This window comes from Jaculus jaculus, chromosome 8 (assembly GCF_020740685.1).
Source record: "Jaculus jaculus isolate mJacJac1 chromosome 8, mJacJac1.mat.Y.cur, whole genome shotgun sequence".
Classification (NCBI taxonomy): domain Eukaryota; kingdom Metazoa; phylum Chordata; class Mammalia; order Rodentia; family Dipodidae; genus Jaculus; species Jaculus jaculus.
The window spans coordinates 22615413-22632209 of record NC_059109.1 but is presented as its reverse complement, the minus strand read 5'-3'; the positions used below and the strand labels follow the sequence as shown (position 1 = coordinate 22632209).

The 16797-nt window shown below is 35.8% G+C and overlaps 1 protein-coding gene across 4 annotated transcripts in view; it reads left to right on the top strand.

Moving 5' to 3' along the window:
* Window positions 1–15214, top strand: part of Ogfrl1 (opioid growth factor receptor like 1) — a 17504-nt gene extending 2290 nt beyond the window's left edge. The window contains exons 1-7 of one of the 4 annotated variants that reach the window (XM_045156727.1): window positions 875–950; window positions 2189–2275; window positions 2432–2510; window positions 5741–5819; window positions 5917–5983; window positions 6097–6242; window positions 13538–15214. In XM_045156727.1, coding sequence (XP_045012662.1) covers window positions 924–950; window positions 2189–2275; window positions 2432–2510; window positions 5741–5819; window positions 5917–5983; window positions 6097–6242; window positions 13538–14198 — 1146 coding nt within the window. In that variant the 5' untranslated portion in view covers window positions 875–923 and the 3' untranslated portion in view covers window positions 14199–15214. Of the gene's footprint in view, window positions 1–874; window positions 951–2188; window positions 2276–2428; window positions 2511–5740; window positions 5820–5916; window positions 5984–6096; window positions 6243–13537 lie in introns of those variants that run through there. The other 3 variants (XM_045156726.1, XM_045156725.1, XM_045156724.1) reach the window with 3 other exon arrangements.
* The last annotated feature ends 1583 nt before the right edge of the window (window positions 15215–16797 follow it).

The following is a 16797-nucleotide window of genomic DNA, read 5'->3' as shown; positions in this document are numbered from 1 at the left end:
CAAAGGACCCATGTTCAGTTCCCCAGTACTCACATCAAGCCAGATGCACAAGGTGGCACATGCCTCTGGAGTTCATTTGCACTGGCTAGAAGGCCCTGGTGTACCCATTCTATCAGTCTCTTACTTGCTCTCTCAAGTAAATAAATTAAATATTTAAAAAATATTTAAAAGTCAAAGATGAATCATGTTGTAGGGAAGGAGGCAGGACTTAATTGGTCCAGCACCCCCAGTACTGTTGGGAAGTCAACTGAGAAGAGCATTGAGCATAGATGGAGATTTGTTGGAAAAGTTCCTAAGAGTCCATTTTAATGGAATACTGAGAATACAGTCTTACTGTTGTGGGTCTTGGAAGGTGAGGGCAGAAGATGTTAGAGATATGGTGATAGTTTACTACAAAGAGAACGGGGGTGTGGATCTGCAGTTGGTGTAGAATTGGGTCCAGGAAGGTGTTAAATGTTTTTTGAAAATTAGAGATCTATAGCAGTGTTTGTTAGCTGAGAGGAATGATCCAGAAGTAGGAAATTGTACTTATCCAAGGAAGAGGAAAGGTACTACTGGTATGGAATAAAATCCTGTCTGAGCAGGTGAGAGAGGAGTTGGAAAAGCAGGAACAGATGACAGCAAGTTGAAGGATTTGTTCACTCTTGAGACAATCCTGGGGAACCAACAGGACATGAGTCATTAGCTTCATTTCACATATGATAAAACTAAGATTCAGCTAGGTGATTTGCTTAAGGCCTCACTAGTACTATGTAGTGGAATTGAGACTCTCTTTCTTCTCCTGACTCCAAGTCCTAGATTTTGATGGTATAACAAAGTTTCCCGTTTGACAGGTTGAAACTGCCTCAAACCTAATAAGCTGGGTTGTATTGTTCCTGGACTGAGTCTTATTCTGTTCCTCTTTGGCTACCTTTCTTTCCAAGATGGGAACAACAATGAATGTCAGTCAGGTCTGTTAAAATAATCAAATGAGATAATCTGCGTGTGAGTGTTTTAGTGCTTTGTAAATGGAAGAGGGCTGCTTGATTTTTTTTTTTTTTTTAGTTTTTGTAAATGAAGAGTGCAGGTGGTGAATCATATGGTTGTAGCTAGGGCTGGTTAAATAAACTCAGACACTTGGTAGGCAGAGCTATTTTGAAACGGGTGGCAAGGACCAGAATGTAAGCTTTTCCTTGATTATGTAACATGACAGAGTAAGTAACATTAAACATCAGAGGATTTGGTGTTAAAGCAAGTATCACTGTACTGTAGTAAGAGTGAGAATCACACCACTTCAAAAATGTGTGAAAATTGCTTAGAGAATGCCAGTCTGTCAACCCAAATAGAGAGCGGGAAATGATAAGATACAGCATTTGGGGCAAATTTCTTTAATGAATATTCATGTTTAAACATAGAAGTTTTCTTCATCATTTCATGGGCCTAATCGTCCTTCTGCATGTCACTAGACAAAAACAAGTACCTTATCATACATTATCATAATGCATGTAGCTAGGGAATGCAAATGAATAATACTGACCCACTTCTTAAACATCAAAAATGATATCATGGTGGTGGGAATTTCACTTAGAATGTAAACAGTATGAGTAAAGGAGCACATAGAACTTCAATCTACTGTTCATTCCATCTGAGAGCTTTTTATTGCTTTGTGCATGTCTATTTTAAGTTCACTGATTTATATCTCATATCATCACAGAACAGATTCATGTTTTTGTGTACTTTGGATGGTGCTTCAAAAGCGTATAGAAAGCTATTAAGCTTGTTTTAAAATCCTCCTTTCCTTTATTTAATATTACTTAACTTTCATCTACAGCTAAATGTTGCCAGTTTAATGAGAATTTTCTGTGTAGAATTAATTGACTTACCATCTAAACACTTTTATAGCATTATATAAAAAGAAGCATTGTCATTCGATCAGTTATATAATGTCTGGAAAAACACATTTTAAATTCATTTTGTATTTTATTCTGGATGGACGTTGATCCTTAGCATTTACTCTCTGAAGGTATTTGGTGAACAGTAAGAAAAGTAGAATGTCATCAAACATTGCTGGTAACATTGATTGGATTTTCATTCACCTGGACAAGTTGTAGACTTTTGAGTTTCTTTATGATTGCTGATTATTTTAAGTTTGTTCTGGAATTTCTCAATGAAATTCCCCATGTAAATGGAATTTCACTTTTTATCTTAGGGTGGTGATTCTACAGAAGCAACTGCTAAACCAAAGAGAAGTTTTTATGCTGCAAGGGATTTGTACAAATACCGACACCAGTACCCAGTAAGACAATAGATTGTTGTTGTTTTTTCCCTTAAATGTAAAATATTTCCCTTCAGAGTTTCCATTTTTCAATTCCATTCAGACATATCAGTTGGTTCCTTGTGCTTTTTCTGTATTTCCATATCCTAGAGATTGATTTATTATTTTCTTTAGCAGAACTTCAAAGATATCCGATACCAAAATGACTTGAGCAATCTTCGCTTTTATAAGAATAAAATTCCATTTAAGCCAGATGGTGAGTAAACCTTGGTAAAAGCAAGTTTTAAGTAATTACAGATACTTAGGCATTCTTTGTTTCATCCACAGTTAGTACATTCTTACTGTATTAGTTCATTGATAAACTAATACAGTTATGGACATTTACTTAATAAATTCTGGACTAATAGCTTTGGTTAGTGGTACCTTCCCACTACCTGTATACCATGGATATTACCTGAAACATACTAAGGGCACCTTTTTTTGTGTGCAAGAAAAAGAAAAGGGGATTTGTAGAACCATAGAATGGTACATTATTAAAGATTAGAGGCGATCAAATTCAGCTCTCTTGTCTCAAAGATGAGGTCACTGGGATTTAAAACCTAAATGACTAAGTCTGTGGGTTACTCAACTGATGACAGGATTGAGTCTAGGTTCCCAGGTCCACTGCTCTTTCTGATATGCCACATCTAAAAATTATTTAGAACATGAGTAAAAGTGATGTTTGTGAATGGAATTGTCTTCCCATCAATTTTCAGAATCAGGGTTAGGGAGCCAAGGCAGTCTCAGCTCAGTGTTGCATTTTTCTGGGAAGTCGACTACAGATGAGACGATTTCTCTCCAACTCTGCCAAATAAGCACACCTCCTTTGCAATTCCACTGTTGCTCTTTCCCAAACCTGTAGTGAGAGAATGCATTCAATATGGTAATTTGATCACAAAATGGCAAATTTCATCGAGGGCCCACCCACTCTGGCTCTTAGTGAATGAGGATCCTAATTTTATCCATGCCCACCCAGCAGAGTAGAAGACTCTCCTTAGAGTCCTTGTCTGTGTGAGGTGACTAGATAGCCCTGGTAGTTGCTGGTGAGGCTTAATGGAAATTTAGCCAAATCCACAGCAGGGAGTCAGGTAGTGAGGGCTAAGGAATGTAAACCTTTCAAAATGTCAAGAGCTTGAATTCTTTAGTGCTGAAACTGGGAGGAGAGCCGAGAGCTGGTGGGAAAAATGCTTTTATTAAGTCCTGAGAGATGTACCAGGTGGGAGTTCAGACCTAGGAACATTGGTAAAATGGCCAAATTCATTTGCCTTTAGATTTCTGATGTCCCAAAAGTCAAAGGCATAATTGCATTTGTAAATGTACAATTGCATTTACAAATGATAGAAAAATGCTTTTTTTAATGACTGGGAAAAAAGTGATATTTTGTACTTAGGGTAAGAAACTATTTTGAAGAAATACATGGGTTATGAAATGCATATGACTGTTAACTTGACAAAATAAATTGTTTTATAAAATTTATTTATTGTATAAATTTTAGCAATAGGAATACCTTCAAGTGTTAAAAATAATGAGTATAAAAATATGACAGTACTTTTTTTCTGTTTGTAATTGGGAATTTATTTTTTAGGTAGTAATTTATAGCACCAATTTCAAGCATTTTTTACATTTTGAATCACAAAATACACTTGAAATCTCTTAAGATTGGTGTGTGCCAGTTTTAGATAAGGGCACATACACCAGAAAGCAGAGTTTGCAATAAAATAGTGATTGTGTGTGTGTGTGTGTGTGTGTGTGTGTGTGTATGTGTGTGTGTGTGTATGTATGTAATTTATTTTACCTATTAAGTAGGAATAGAAGTAACTGGAAGGGAACACAGAAATTATAGAGGCAAATGGTTTCAACATGATAATAAATCCACAGTAAAATTCCAAACAATCATCACCACACTTTCTCCCATTCAAGTACTAATCAGGTCTGACCCTGTTTAACTTCCAAGATCAGATGAGATCATGTACATTCAGGGTGGTATGCCATAGACTCATACCAAAATTTATGAGTGAGGCCTCCCCTGTAAGCTAGTTATCTTTGGGGAAGCAAGAATGAGGTGAGTTGTGTTCAAAGAAGTACTATGCTGTGGTATTTGTTTTCCTCTAAGGTTGGTTGTCTACTGCATAGTCAATTATAAGGCCCTGCATAGAGAAGAATTGGAAGATTTTGTTATAGTAAATTCCTATGGGTGAATGCAGGAACATGGTGAAACAGGTTTCTGGAGACATAAAGATCTGTGTTGTTCTACTCCAAAATTTCTTCTTTACAAGTGTGTGATTTACAATATATATTTAAAATATATATTTGCATGCAGAGCAAGAGAGAGAGGGAGACAGAAAGATAGAGAATGGGTGAGCCAGGGCCTCCAGCCACTGCAAAAGAACTCCAGATGCATGTGCCACTTTGTGCATCTGGCTTTTACATGGCTACTAGGGAATCGAACTCCAGTGCATTGGGTTTTGCAGGTGAGCACCTTAATTGCTGAGGACACCTCTCCAAACCCAAGTATGTGATTATAAGCAAATTATGCAGTCTCTTCATTAGAAACATGGGGATAATAACACTGGGATATTTTTTTTCCTGTGCAGAAGCAAATAGTAAATACTTTAGCCTCTGTTGAACACTCAACTCTAGTAAAAACTACAATAAAACAAAACAAAAACAAAAACAGCCCAGGCATGCTGGGTTTGACGGCTGTGTCTATAATCCCAGTACTCAGGAAAATTGAGGTAGGAGGAATGCTGTGAGTTTGAGGAGCGCCTGAGCTACAGGATGATTCCAGGTTAAGCTGTGCTGGAGTGAAACCCTGCTTCAAAATACCAAACAAATGAACAGCCATAAATACTACATAAATGTTGTACATGGCTGTGTTCCAAATAAATTTTATTTATAAAACATCTGGTAGGCTATCATTTGCTAACCTATGCTTTGCCCAATATAATGTTTTCTCATTTAAGGTAAGGTGCCACTGTTTTATTTTTAATTAAGCTTTTTACTTTAAATGAATATATGGCATAAAGTCTTCAGAACATTGTTCTGGGACTAGGGAGATGGCTCAGTGGGTAGGAGCATTTGTTGCACAAGCATGATGACATGTTTGATCCTCAGTACCCACATAAAAAGGGTGCTCCAGGTTCAGTGAGAGACTGTCCCAGGAATAAGGCGAGGCAGATGAACAACAGAGGAGGAGAAAGGACAATGGAGGAGGAGATCTTCCTCTGGCTTAGCACCCACCAGCACACACAAGTGTATACATCATATACATAAACATATACACACGCACACATACCTTCCTTACTATACACAAAATTAGAATATTGTTCTTGTGTACTGCTTTTTAAATGTTAATATGTTTCACTACCAAACTCAGGTGGCTCAAATGGTAAAATGCCATCACTATGCTGAGTGGATGGTTCATTTTCTAAATATCTTCTTTTTTAGGTGTTTATATTGAAGAAGTTCTCAATAAGTGGAAGGGAGATTATGAAAAGCTGGAGCACAACCACACGTACATTCAGTGGTCAGTCACATGCTCTCTACCTTGAACTGTGTCCTGTTTAATCATGAGTGTTTGCCAGACAATGTTGATTAAAAATTTTTATTTTTTTATAAACCAGGCTCTTCCCACTGAGAGAACAAGGCTTGAATTTTTATGCTAAAGAATTAACTACATATGAAATTGAGGTAATGCAAACTCACTCCATTTTATTTGAAGTGTCCAAATAGTGCTGTTATTTTATTGTTCTGGTCGGTGCTGACTCATTTCGGCTGACTTTTTATCCCTCTTTTAATATTAGGAATTCAAAAAAACAAAAGAAGCAATTAGAAGATTCCTCTTGGCTTATAAAATGATGCTAGAATTTTTTGGAATAAAACTAATTGATAAAACTGGAAATGTTGCTCGTGCTGTTAACTGGCAAGAAAGGTTTCAACATCTGAATGAGTAAGTAAAGCCTCAGTGATAAGTGAAAAATAAATAAATAAAAACAAAATAAGTAGAAAATAGGAACAGCTATCAGTTGGGAATTTGGATTCAGAATCCAGTTAGACAAGCATTTTCTTCCCCTTCTACATGCTAAATCAAAGCAAAACAGCTAAAAGGAACAAAATTCTGCATAGAATCTCACCTATTCATCTTCGAAACTCTTTCTTCCTGAATTTTCCTGTAGCCAAATGTGACTTCAATCTTCAACATGCCATGTTTCATAGAATTGATAGTTATTGCTTGTGTTAGTTTTTCACATCCCCTCTAGTAGGTTCTAGGCTTTGTGCTTCTAACATTGTTAAGCATACTGCCTTTTTAGACATGCATGAATTAATTCATGAATTAAACCCATACTGTATGAAATTTGTTTTATTATATGTGCCCATACTTTTCATTAAAATAAAGATAAAAGAAAATCTATTTTCATTTTTTAGGTAAAGGATAAAAATTTGATTAATAAATTCCCAAGACAGTAAACATTTAGCATAGTTTATATGGATTTGTTTAGCTATATTATTTTGTTTGGATATTTATAACTTCCATCAATAACTTACTCCAAATTTCAGTGTTTAAAATATTTTGCTCACATGTGCACTCATTTTCTTTTATTTTAATTATAGAGTGACTTATGCATACTGGGCTATAAAACTACTAGCTTTAAAGAACTTTGTTAGCACATTATAATTAGCCAAACTGGGCAAGTACTAAGAGAAAAAAATGAACTAATATAAGCAATTTCTATTTGGTCAAAACAATCAGTCTTGGGATCAGCTATTTAAATTTTTGGTATATTGCTAGAACTGTTAGCTTGCTTTGCTAAAGGAGTAGAAGTATTACTGAGCCTTCTATTTGATATATTTATTTATTTATTTGCTTGAAAAAAGAGAGAGAGATAAAAGAGAGAAAACGGGCATACCAGGACCTCCAGCCATGGCAAACAAACTCCAGACACATGCTGTACCTTGTGTATCTGGCTTATCATGGCTGCTGCAGAATTAAACCTTGGTCCTTAGGCTCTACCACTATTTGCTTTTTCAAAAATATGTTATTTTATTTATGAGAGAGAAAGAGAGAATGAGCACTCTAGGGCCTCCTGCCACTGCAAACAAATTCCAGACATTTGTGCCACTTTGTGCATCTGGCTTTATTTGGGTATTGGGAAACCAAACCCTGGGCCATCAGACTTGGCAAGCAAGCACTTTTAACCACGGAGCCATCTTTCCAGCCCCCTATTTGTTTTTATTAACTAGTAATACTACTAAAAGGATTAGCCCGTGGGCTGGAGAGATGGCTTAGTGGTTAAAGTGCTTGCTTGTGAAGCCTAAGGACCCATGTTTGATTCTCTAGGTCCCATGTAAGCCAGATACACAAGGTGACAGAAGTGTGCAAGGTCACACATGCACACAAAGTGGAGCACGCAGCTGCACTTTGATTACAGTGACTGGAGGCTCTGTCTTGCCAATTTTCTCTCACTCTTGCTCTTACTCTCTCACAGGAAAAAAAAAAAAGCCAGTCTGTTGGGCCTGACTCAAAACAAAACAAACAAACAAACAAACAAACAAACAACAACAACAAACCAATAGCTTGTGCTAAGACAATAAAGATATGGACAGAAAGCTTGATGCTAATTGGAAGATCAATTAGTTTATATCACAGGTTATATTTTACATAGGGTACTTAAAGAACAAATGTCTGTACACCTGTAATAATGCAAGTAACCATCTGTACAAAATTTCTAAGCATGTCATACTTTTAATGAAATCTGTATAGAAGTAATCCAGTTGACTTGAAGCATAGTTAATGTAAACTATTGGAAAATAATCTGATTCTACTTGGTGCTGTTTGTGTGTGTGTGTACTTGCCTCTGTTACTAGAAAGAGTCTTCTTCCCTAGTTTGTCATTTTTGCTTGGAATGGCAATTTTGTTTGGTAATTTTTCTTGAAGTAATAAATCATGAACAAAATATGGTCTGTAGGTTAAATGCACCTTAGAATTTTATTGTCAGATCCTCTTACTATAGCCAGAAACAGCCCTTTCTGAAGGTCTTAAGTGGTCTCATGGCTTGAGTTGGGGAAAAGGCCTGAATTAACAACTTCTCACTCCTCTGCTCCATCCAGATACTTTTCTGTATACCACCCAGTGTCTCTGTACCTTTATAGCTCTGGGTGAACCCTCCTAGAATCTGTCAGAAGGCACATTTTCTCTCTCATTTAATTGTCATAAAGGACAAAACAAAAAAATAAAAACAACAAAAAAACTTCCTTCTTTCCTTCCTTCCCTTATTGTTTTCTTCTTTTTTTTTTTTTTAAACAGGGTCTTAGAGCCCATGCTAGACTGGAACTCATGTACCCCAGGCTGGCCTTAAATTTATAGTCTTTCTACCTCGACTTCCTACACACTGAGATTTCAGCCCATGCCCGCTTAATTGCCAAAAAGTTTTAATGGCCAAATTTGAATAAATAATGTGGAATGATACTCTAACAGTTAACTTCCTATTTCTGGCACAAAACACTGGACCAGAGCATCTTCTGTGATGAAAGGGTTTATTTCAGGCTTATGGTTTCAAGGAGAAGTTTCATCATGGTGGAGAAAGCAGTGGCAGAACAGGCAGCTGAGATGCCATATTTCCACATAAAACAGGAAGGAAGTTGTCTGAGTGAGCCAGCTCTCAATTGCCAGTAGGGCTGGACTAACTGACCCCAAGATCTGTCCTTAGGAACACACCTCCTCCAGCAAGACTCCACCTTGCAAATGCTCCACTAGCTGTGGACTAAGTAGGAAGATGAATCATACATATTTGAGGTTATGGGGGCATTTTACACTGAAACACCAGATTCTAACCCTGGCCTCTATAGACTCAGGCTTAGTGTTACAATGAGAAATACACTCAATCCAGCTTTAAATATCCACGTAGTCATTATCAATCCCAATACAGTTCAGATGTCCAAAGTCTCATCTGAGATTTAAGATAGCAACCTAACTGTGAGCCCTGTAAAATCATAACAAAAGTTAGATTCTTCTAACACATAATGGGACAGAGTAAATATTCTCATTGCAAAAATAAAGCATAACCAGGAAAGTCTGAATCCATGCAAGACAGAAAACCAGCAGGGACAACATCAAATCTTGCAGCTCAAAGCCAGGCTTCTGAGAGTCATGATGAAGTACTCTGATTCCAAAAGGGCCAATTCAGCTCCTGCAGTGTGCCGCTTGTTTTCCTGACTAAAGGGAGCAGCTTTCCTTGGCAACCATCCTACAGTCCTGGTATTGCCAAAATTCTGGGGTCTTCATTGCAAGCCACAGTTCATCACAAGTCTGTGCCATGGTTTCATAAGACCTCTGTGAAGGGACTGTGACTCTGCTTCACATTGCTGCACTTAGTGGCTCATGGAACCACAGTTAACTTTCATGAACTTATATCCTTCATTTTTCGTGTTTTCATGGAAAACATGAAGGAGGGGGAGGGTTGAAGTTTGACGCTGAGGAGCAAGCACTTCTATAGCATTTTTAGTTCACAGCCCCTCCTTTCAAAAGAATTTGTATTATCACTAGCTTGAGCCTTCTGTGAGTTAAGTTTTCCCCTCAGAGCATTTTTCCCATTGTCTCAAATGGAGAACAGTTGTCCCATCTATAATGGTGGTAATCTCCTTAACAATTATGCTTAAGCGGTATAAAATCAGTCTATGTGCCTGAAACTTCAAACTTATATTTCTTTCTCTGTCAGTTTTATATTTTCATGTTTTTCTGTTTTGTGCTTCCACGAAACTCACCAGTCCATTTATTTTAACTTCATTTCTGCTCAAATTCTCAGGACATGAGCAGAATGTAACCAACCTCAACTCAGTCCTGAAAATGTTCTTTTCCCCCCTCCCAAATCTCATAAGCTTGAGTCTTCACTGTTCATAGTTCTCTCTATATTTTGTAGTTTTTTTTTTTCCTTCAAATTCTCACCAGAATGGCCCATCAAGCTCTGCTTACAGCATTGCAAGACTTGTCTAGCCCAGGTTTCCAAATCCTTCCATATTTCTCCCACACACTAGTTCTAAAAGAACAAAACCCAGATGGTCACATTCATAGCAGCAATGATCCCACTTCTGACATCAATTTTCTTTTGCTGGTGACAAAGCCACAGATATAAACATATCTAAGATTATTTTCTGTTTTGTTCTTAAATGTCATAATTTTAATATATTTGACATCTTGAACTTTGTAGAGTAGGCAGAGAACTCAGTATATTTACAATAGCTAAACAAAGGAAAAGTATCAAAGCTAAATGAAATAAATAATATTGAGTGAATTAGTGACTGTTAAAAACAGTTAAATATTTTCAGGCATGAAATTACAAATATATAGATCAACTACTAAGATGTAGTTCAATTCTATTCATAGTTGGCTTGGATCAGTAAGGCATTATGAGCCATATTTTTGGTATTATGTTATATCTTTTTGTATTTTCTCATTACCTATCTGGTCTTGTGATCACATCAGCACTTCCCTTACATCTGTATAGGTCATCTTCTCTCTCATCTCTGCTATGCCACCCCAATACTGTGCATAGGACTAGCAGGATTTTATACACCCTTTTCTCTCCATTTTGCCTTTCATTGTGACATTTATTTCAAATGATGTTGAAACAGTTACTCTGATAATGGATAATTTTGTCTCAGAATTCTGATCGTTTTCTTCAACACAAGTTTTTTGACCTTTCATGCTATAAACAGTTTAACTGGAGAATATGTGGATACAGATAAATGTGTCCACAAATATTAACTTGGCTGTTCATTGTAGATTGGTCATAAGCTGTGTACAGAGATGGTATTTGTTCATCATGTATTGTTTCCTTTCTTTAAAGTACTCTTCCACTCGTCTCTGGATCTCTTCCTCATTCTTATGAAGTAAATTGTGCTCAAGACTTGTGTCAATAAGTGTTTTAAATACATGAACTCAGGCTGGAGAAATATCTTAGCAGTAAAGGCACTTGCCTGCAAAGCCAAAGGACCCAGATTCAGTTCCCCAGGACCCACGTAAGCTAGTTGCACAAGGTGGCACATGCATCTGGAGTTTGTTTGCAGGCACTGGAGGCCCTGGCCCTGGCTTGCCCAATATCATATCCTCTCTCCCTCCCTCCCTCCCTCCCTCCCTCCCTCCCTCCCTCTCCCCCCCCCTCCATATATATATTTGTGTGTGTGTGTGTGTGTGTCTTTATTTGAGAGAGAGAGAGAAAGAAGCACAAACATGTTTATGTGCTTCTCTGCTTCTTTCTCTCTCTCTCAAATAAAGAAATAAAATATTAAAAAATAAATATATGCACTCCATGTGAATGTACCATCAATCTTGCTTTTAGTGGTATGTTGTCTAAAGGTCACCTACCCAAATTGTTTTGTCTCAAAACACTGTTGAAAATACAGATTCATAAAATTGAAACATATCTGTACTGTATTTAACTTTGGGTTTCCAAGAGTTAGATTTTAAAATAGTAATTTAAAATAATATCTTTTTGGTGAACATCCAGAATGATAGAGATTTAAAAAACTGCTTGACATCTTTTCAAGTTGTTGGTTAGCCCACATTAAGATTTTTGTTTTGCTCATATTCTCTTATTGAAATATAAAACTTTAAATTACCCCCTTCCCTATTTCAAATAATTTGTTGACATCTTTCTTTACCATTCCCAAATAATTTTAACTTATTCACAAGTAAAACTTTAAGCATTCTTGGAAGCTAGGACAGGCATGTACAGTGCTTCTAGAAAGTTCTGTGTTGAAGATATAAAGCAGGTTTTTGGAAGCTAGGTGTTTTGGTTCTGTTTTGTGGCAGTAATGGTTAAATAAAACCTAACCTGTTAACCACACACATGTAACTGAGGAATCCATTAGGATTCAGCCAGGCATGGTTTGACCTGAGTGAGGTTGGGAAGGTAAATTATGGGTTGTGAAAAAAGAGATTTGGAAAAGATCCAAGAATGGTCTCAATTTTGAAAAAGAGAGGTATGAATGTGATTTCAGGAACAAGCACCTTTGGAATCAAGATAATGGCCCTGATAGAAGTAAGATGTAAATTTTTCTAAGAGGGTAAAGAGGTGAGAATGAACAGGATGGAAGGAAGATAACTAGGTTTACAGATATATTGTGATTCAAATCCTTAGATAAGGATAACAGTATTAAATTTAATTACTGTTGTTTTAATTTTTATATTAGCTATTATTAAAGGTATTATTTTAAATAATATCTAATATTTATTGAGCTTTTCATCTCCTCCATATATATCATCTCATTTGATTTTTTTTTTTTCATTTGATCCACTAGATTATGGGTCCTTTTCCCTACTTTATAGATGAAGACACTGGGCCTTAGAGAGAAATTGCAATTCCCCACTGCTGTTGGGAAATGTAGCCAGGGTGTAAATGGCTAAGCTCATACTCTCTCAAGAGCTAAGCTAAGCACTATTAAGTCAGTTTTGCTTCCTTTGTCAGAATTGTGCTAGTATGGTAGCATGATTTTGTATGCTTTCCTTGTGAGCTGTGTATGGGCTTATATGGTGGATTTTGCTGGTCAGTTGATGCAATTAATTTTATCATTCAGGAGTTAGCTAATATGTGTCTGTTGAGCCCCAGTTTCCTATGATGAGTAGGATAAACACAGAAGTTCTGCAGTGGATTTCTAAAACTGCAGATCCTACAGAACCCTGCACATACTATATTTTGTTCCTGTATATACATGACTATGATAATAATTAGCTTATAATTTAGGTAGGATTAGATATTGAAAATAATTACTAATAATAAAATAGAGCAATTATAATAATATGTTATAATAAGTTACATGAATGTGATCTTCCTTGCTTTCTTAGAGCATTTTTTGTACTGTCCACATCCCACCTTCCTGTGGTGAAACAAGATAATGTAATATCAAGGTTGACTGTGGGGAGCTGAATAAATATTGTTAGATCACTTTTCTCCAACAAATTTAATGAACAATTTGGCATTAGTAGGACTAATATTGATAGTGTTTTAGTATGAAAGAAATTTTGATTCTTGTTTTAGGCATTTGAGTTCTACATAGATTGGCATTAAATCCAGGCACAAAGATTTAATACATTCTACTTTATATTAACAATGTCTGATACCATTTTTAAAAGTCAGTACATAACACATCCTTGCTTTCCTCTTCTATAAGCATATCTTCTCAATGGTTCACACTGTCTTGGTTTCTTCTACATGATTTTTCTCTCTCCTGTTCAATGTTCTTTTGCAGGTCCCAGCACAACTATTTAAGAATCACACGTATTCTTAAAAGCCTTGGTGAGCTTGGATATGAAAGCTTTAAATCTCCTCTTGTAAAATTTATTCTTCATGAGGCTCTTGTGGAAAACACTATTCCCAATATTAAGCAGAGTGCTCTGGAATATTTTGTCTATACAATTAGAGATCGAAGAGAAAGGAGAAAGCTGCTGCGTTTTGCCCAGAAACATTACAGGCCTTCAGAGAATTTTATCTGGGGACCACCTAAGAAAGAACAGTTGGAGGGAAACAAGGCCCAGAAAGTGTCTACCCCTCCTGCCTCCAGTCCTAACAAGCACTCTTCTATGCACAAGAAATCCAAGGACTCCAAAAATTCCTCCTCAGCTATTCATTTAAATAGCAAACCAGTGGAAGAAAAAAAAATGGCACCAAAAGAACCTGGGGAGGAGACAGAGGGACCCAACCCCGAGCCCAGCAAGGATGCTGCCCAGCCCAGTAACACCGAGGACAAAAATGCTGAAAATCCAAGTCCTCCACCTGAAAAAATCATCATCAGTACTACAGAAAAAAGGGAGAATTTGTCTCCTAAGAAACATGAAGATGGTGAAAATCCTAACAAAGACATTGATGATCATGAAAACACCAGTTGCCATGACGAGGTAGTATCTCCGTGAATTCTCATAAACCAGTTTCGGTTAAGGAAGGAAAGAACTCCTGTGTAATTTATCCCGAAGAGCAAGAGATGAGGTCATCCTTAAAATGCTAGCCATCTGTTTGTGATATTTTGCTGGAAGCACTTTGTTGGTGCTTTTTTTTAAAAAAAAAAATCTGGATGACAATGAATTATTCAATTAATATTTTAAGAATAGATCTAGAAAAGGAATGTATTTAGGATGTGAGGCTTTCAAATTCTGTATATAACAATTAGTTTTAAAGTGTCTTCAAGGTATCTAGAAATAATCGTGTAGAATTTGACATGTCAAATATGTTCTCTTGAGAGATTGCAATCTATATGAAGAAACTCAAAAGGATACTTTCCTTACATAGTTATCTTTTTACATGATGTTTGGGTTAGTTTTGAAGCTGAAAGAATGAGTTAGGTATTCTCAAACATACCATTGATTACACCACCTCACTGTGCTTAGTTTTGGATTCTGGGAAGCACAGTTGGTTGTCTTTGGGGAGCTCTGACCTCCCCAGCTCACCTCTCATCCTGTGATCTTCTCTTTTCCCTCTCCCTTGATAGCTGTCACACAGGTTTCTATTTTACATTAGTATGGTCTCCTATATGTTATCTAAATGGAACAGAGGAGAATTTTTAATTGTCTAATTGAAGGAATTTTCTATGCTTAAAATAATAAAAATATTTTCTGTATTAAGTGCTTAAAAGCATTTTTTGTACAAATGTCCAAAAGAAAGACAGAAGGAAAAGAAATGACAAACAGAAAGAAAGGAATGAGTTATACCTGAGCTTTCTGTGGTGGTTCCTTACAAATTTAGTGGTTGATTCTGAATGCAGGTGGCATGAATTAAAAAATGAGAAAAAAAACTCATTTTAAGAGACATCATCTTGCACTTCCAATAAGCAGTATATAGTCTCTTAAGCCGTTAATATGTTGGTGTTAAGAGGATTATGAAATTTCTAATGTTGTTAGTCCACAATGTCCACATATATGTGTGTGTGTGTTTGTATGTGCACATATTTTATATATATATATATATATATATATATATATATATATATATATATATATATATTTGTGCACCTTAACATGTCAAACTGAAATTGAGAACAATTAAGTTCAAAACTACATATGCTCAGTTCTAGTAAATACTTGATATGTTATATAACGTGGGTTAAAAACAATTTTATTTGTTATGACAAATCCAAAAACACTGTGATGACAACTTCAAAACATTCATACAAGTGAATAGAAAAAAATACCTTATTTTATTTAGAAAGAAATTGAATTTTTAAAAATCTCTCCCAGGCTACTAAGAAAAGTTGTATTCACTTTAATCTCCCAGAGAATTTTTAATATGTCCTGTTTTACATCACATCATATAATCTTAGGCTGCCTTTTCTGCTCCACACTGTCGGTAGTGGATTCTAGAAAATACGTATACCAGTCATACACTTTTAGAAATAAGGTTTTATTGCTTTGAAATATACTCAAAAACATCCCAGTTGCTTAATCCTGATCTTTTGTATGACTCTTAGTGGCACTCACCATACTCAGTAAGTAGAATACTTAACTGTTTTAGTTCCTATAGTGTGCCAAGTTTTGCTTGTTAGTGTTTTATAAAGTGTTAGGATTTTAAGGTAACTGTCTAAGTTTGCACTAAAATTTCTTTCTTACATGCAAGAAATGCATGGACCCTCTCACATTGAAGCATTGTCCTCATAGGTCTCAGGAAACATTTTCACAGGGTTAGGGAATGAGAATGGATTTTTTTTTTTTTTAAGTATAGGGTCCACTTAATTCAAAATATCCTACCAACTTTGGACATATGACTAACCACTTAGACCACTTGTTGGATGGATTTAACATCAAAAATATGGGACCAGGTACTAAAACTAAAGCTATTATACAGAAAAGTTACCAGATACTAAGATAATTTAATTTGAAGTACTTAGACATAGTATCCTGGAGTCCTTAGAAATGAAACACTTCATTGAACAAGTTGGATTTTAGAATACTATCCCTTATTGAGGATTTTGTTAGAATGTGCAATATAATTTGAGAATATCTAATTTCAAGAAAACTGCCTGGTTCCCATCTAAACTAGTGGCCTTTTCAACAATAATTTTCTTAATGCATATTCATAAGTGACAGTCCATTTCCTAAATTAACCTGTAAATAAAAAAGAATAATTTAGTGAAGAATAAGTTAATGGATGCCCTTCTTTTGGCTGACAAAAAAAATGAGTGTCTAGATTTTTTTCTATTATGACCTTTGTACATTTAATAGTTTTTTTTTAAAAATTAAGATCTATAGATATGTATTTATGTGTGTCTTAGATATAAAACTACCCCTGGATTTGAATTTGACTTCTAGGTTTTGTATTTTTAAAACTACCATATGCTTGCTGAAATTTACTGAGAAGCTATTACAGAAAATGGTATGTAGCATGGCAAAATAGCTAGAAACATTACTGAGTATTTACAAATGTACTCATATAGTGTTTATTATTATACCGTGGGCTGCAAGATTACTAAATATTGACTGGTGATACATGCATTTCATGACAAATAGATGTTATATTGCTTGA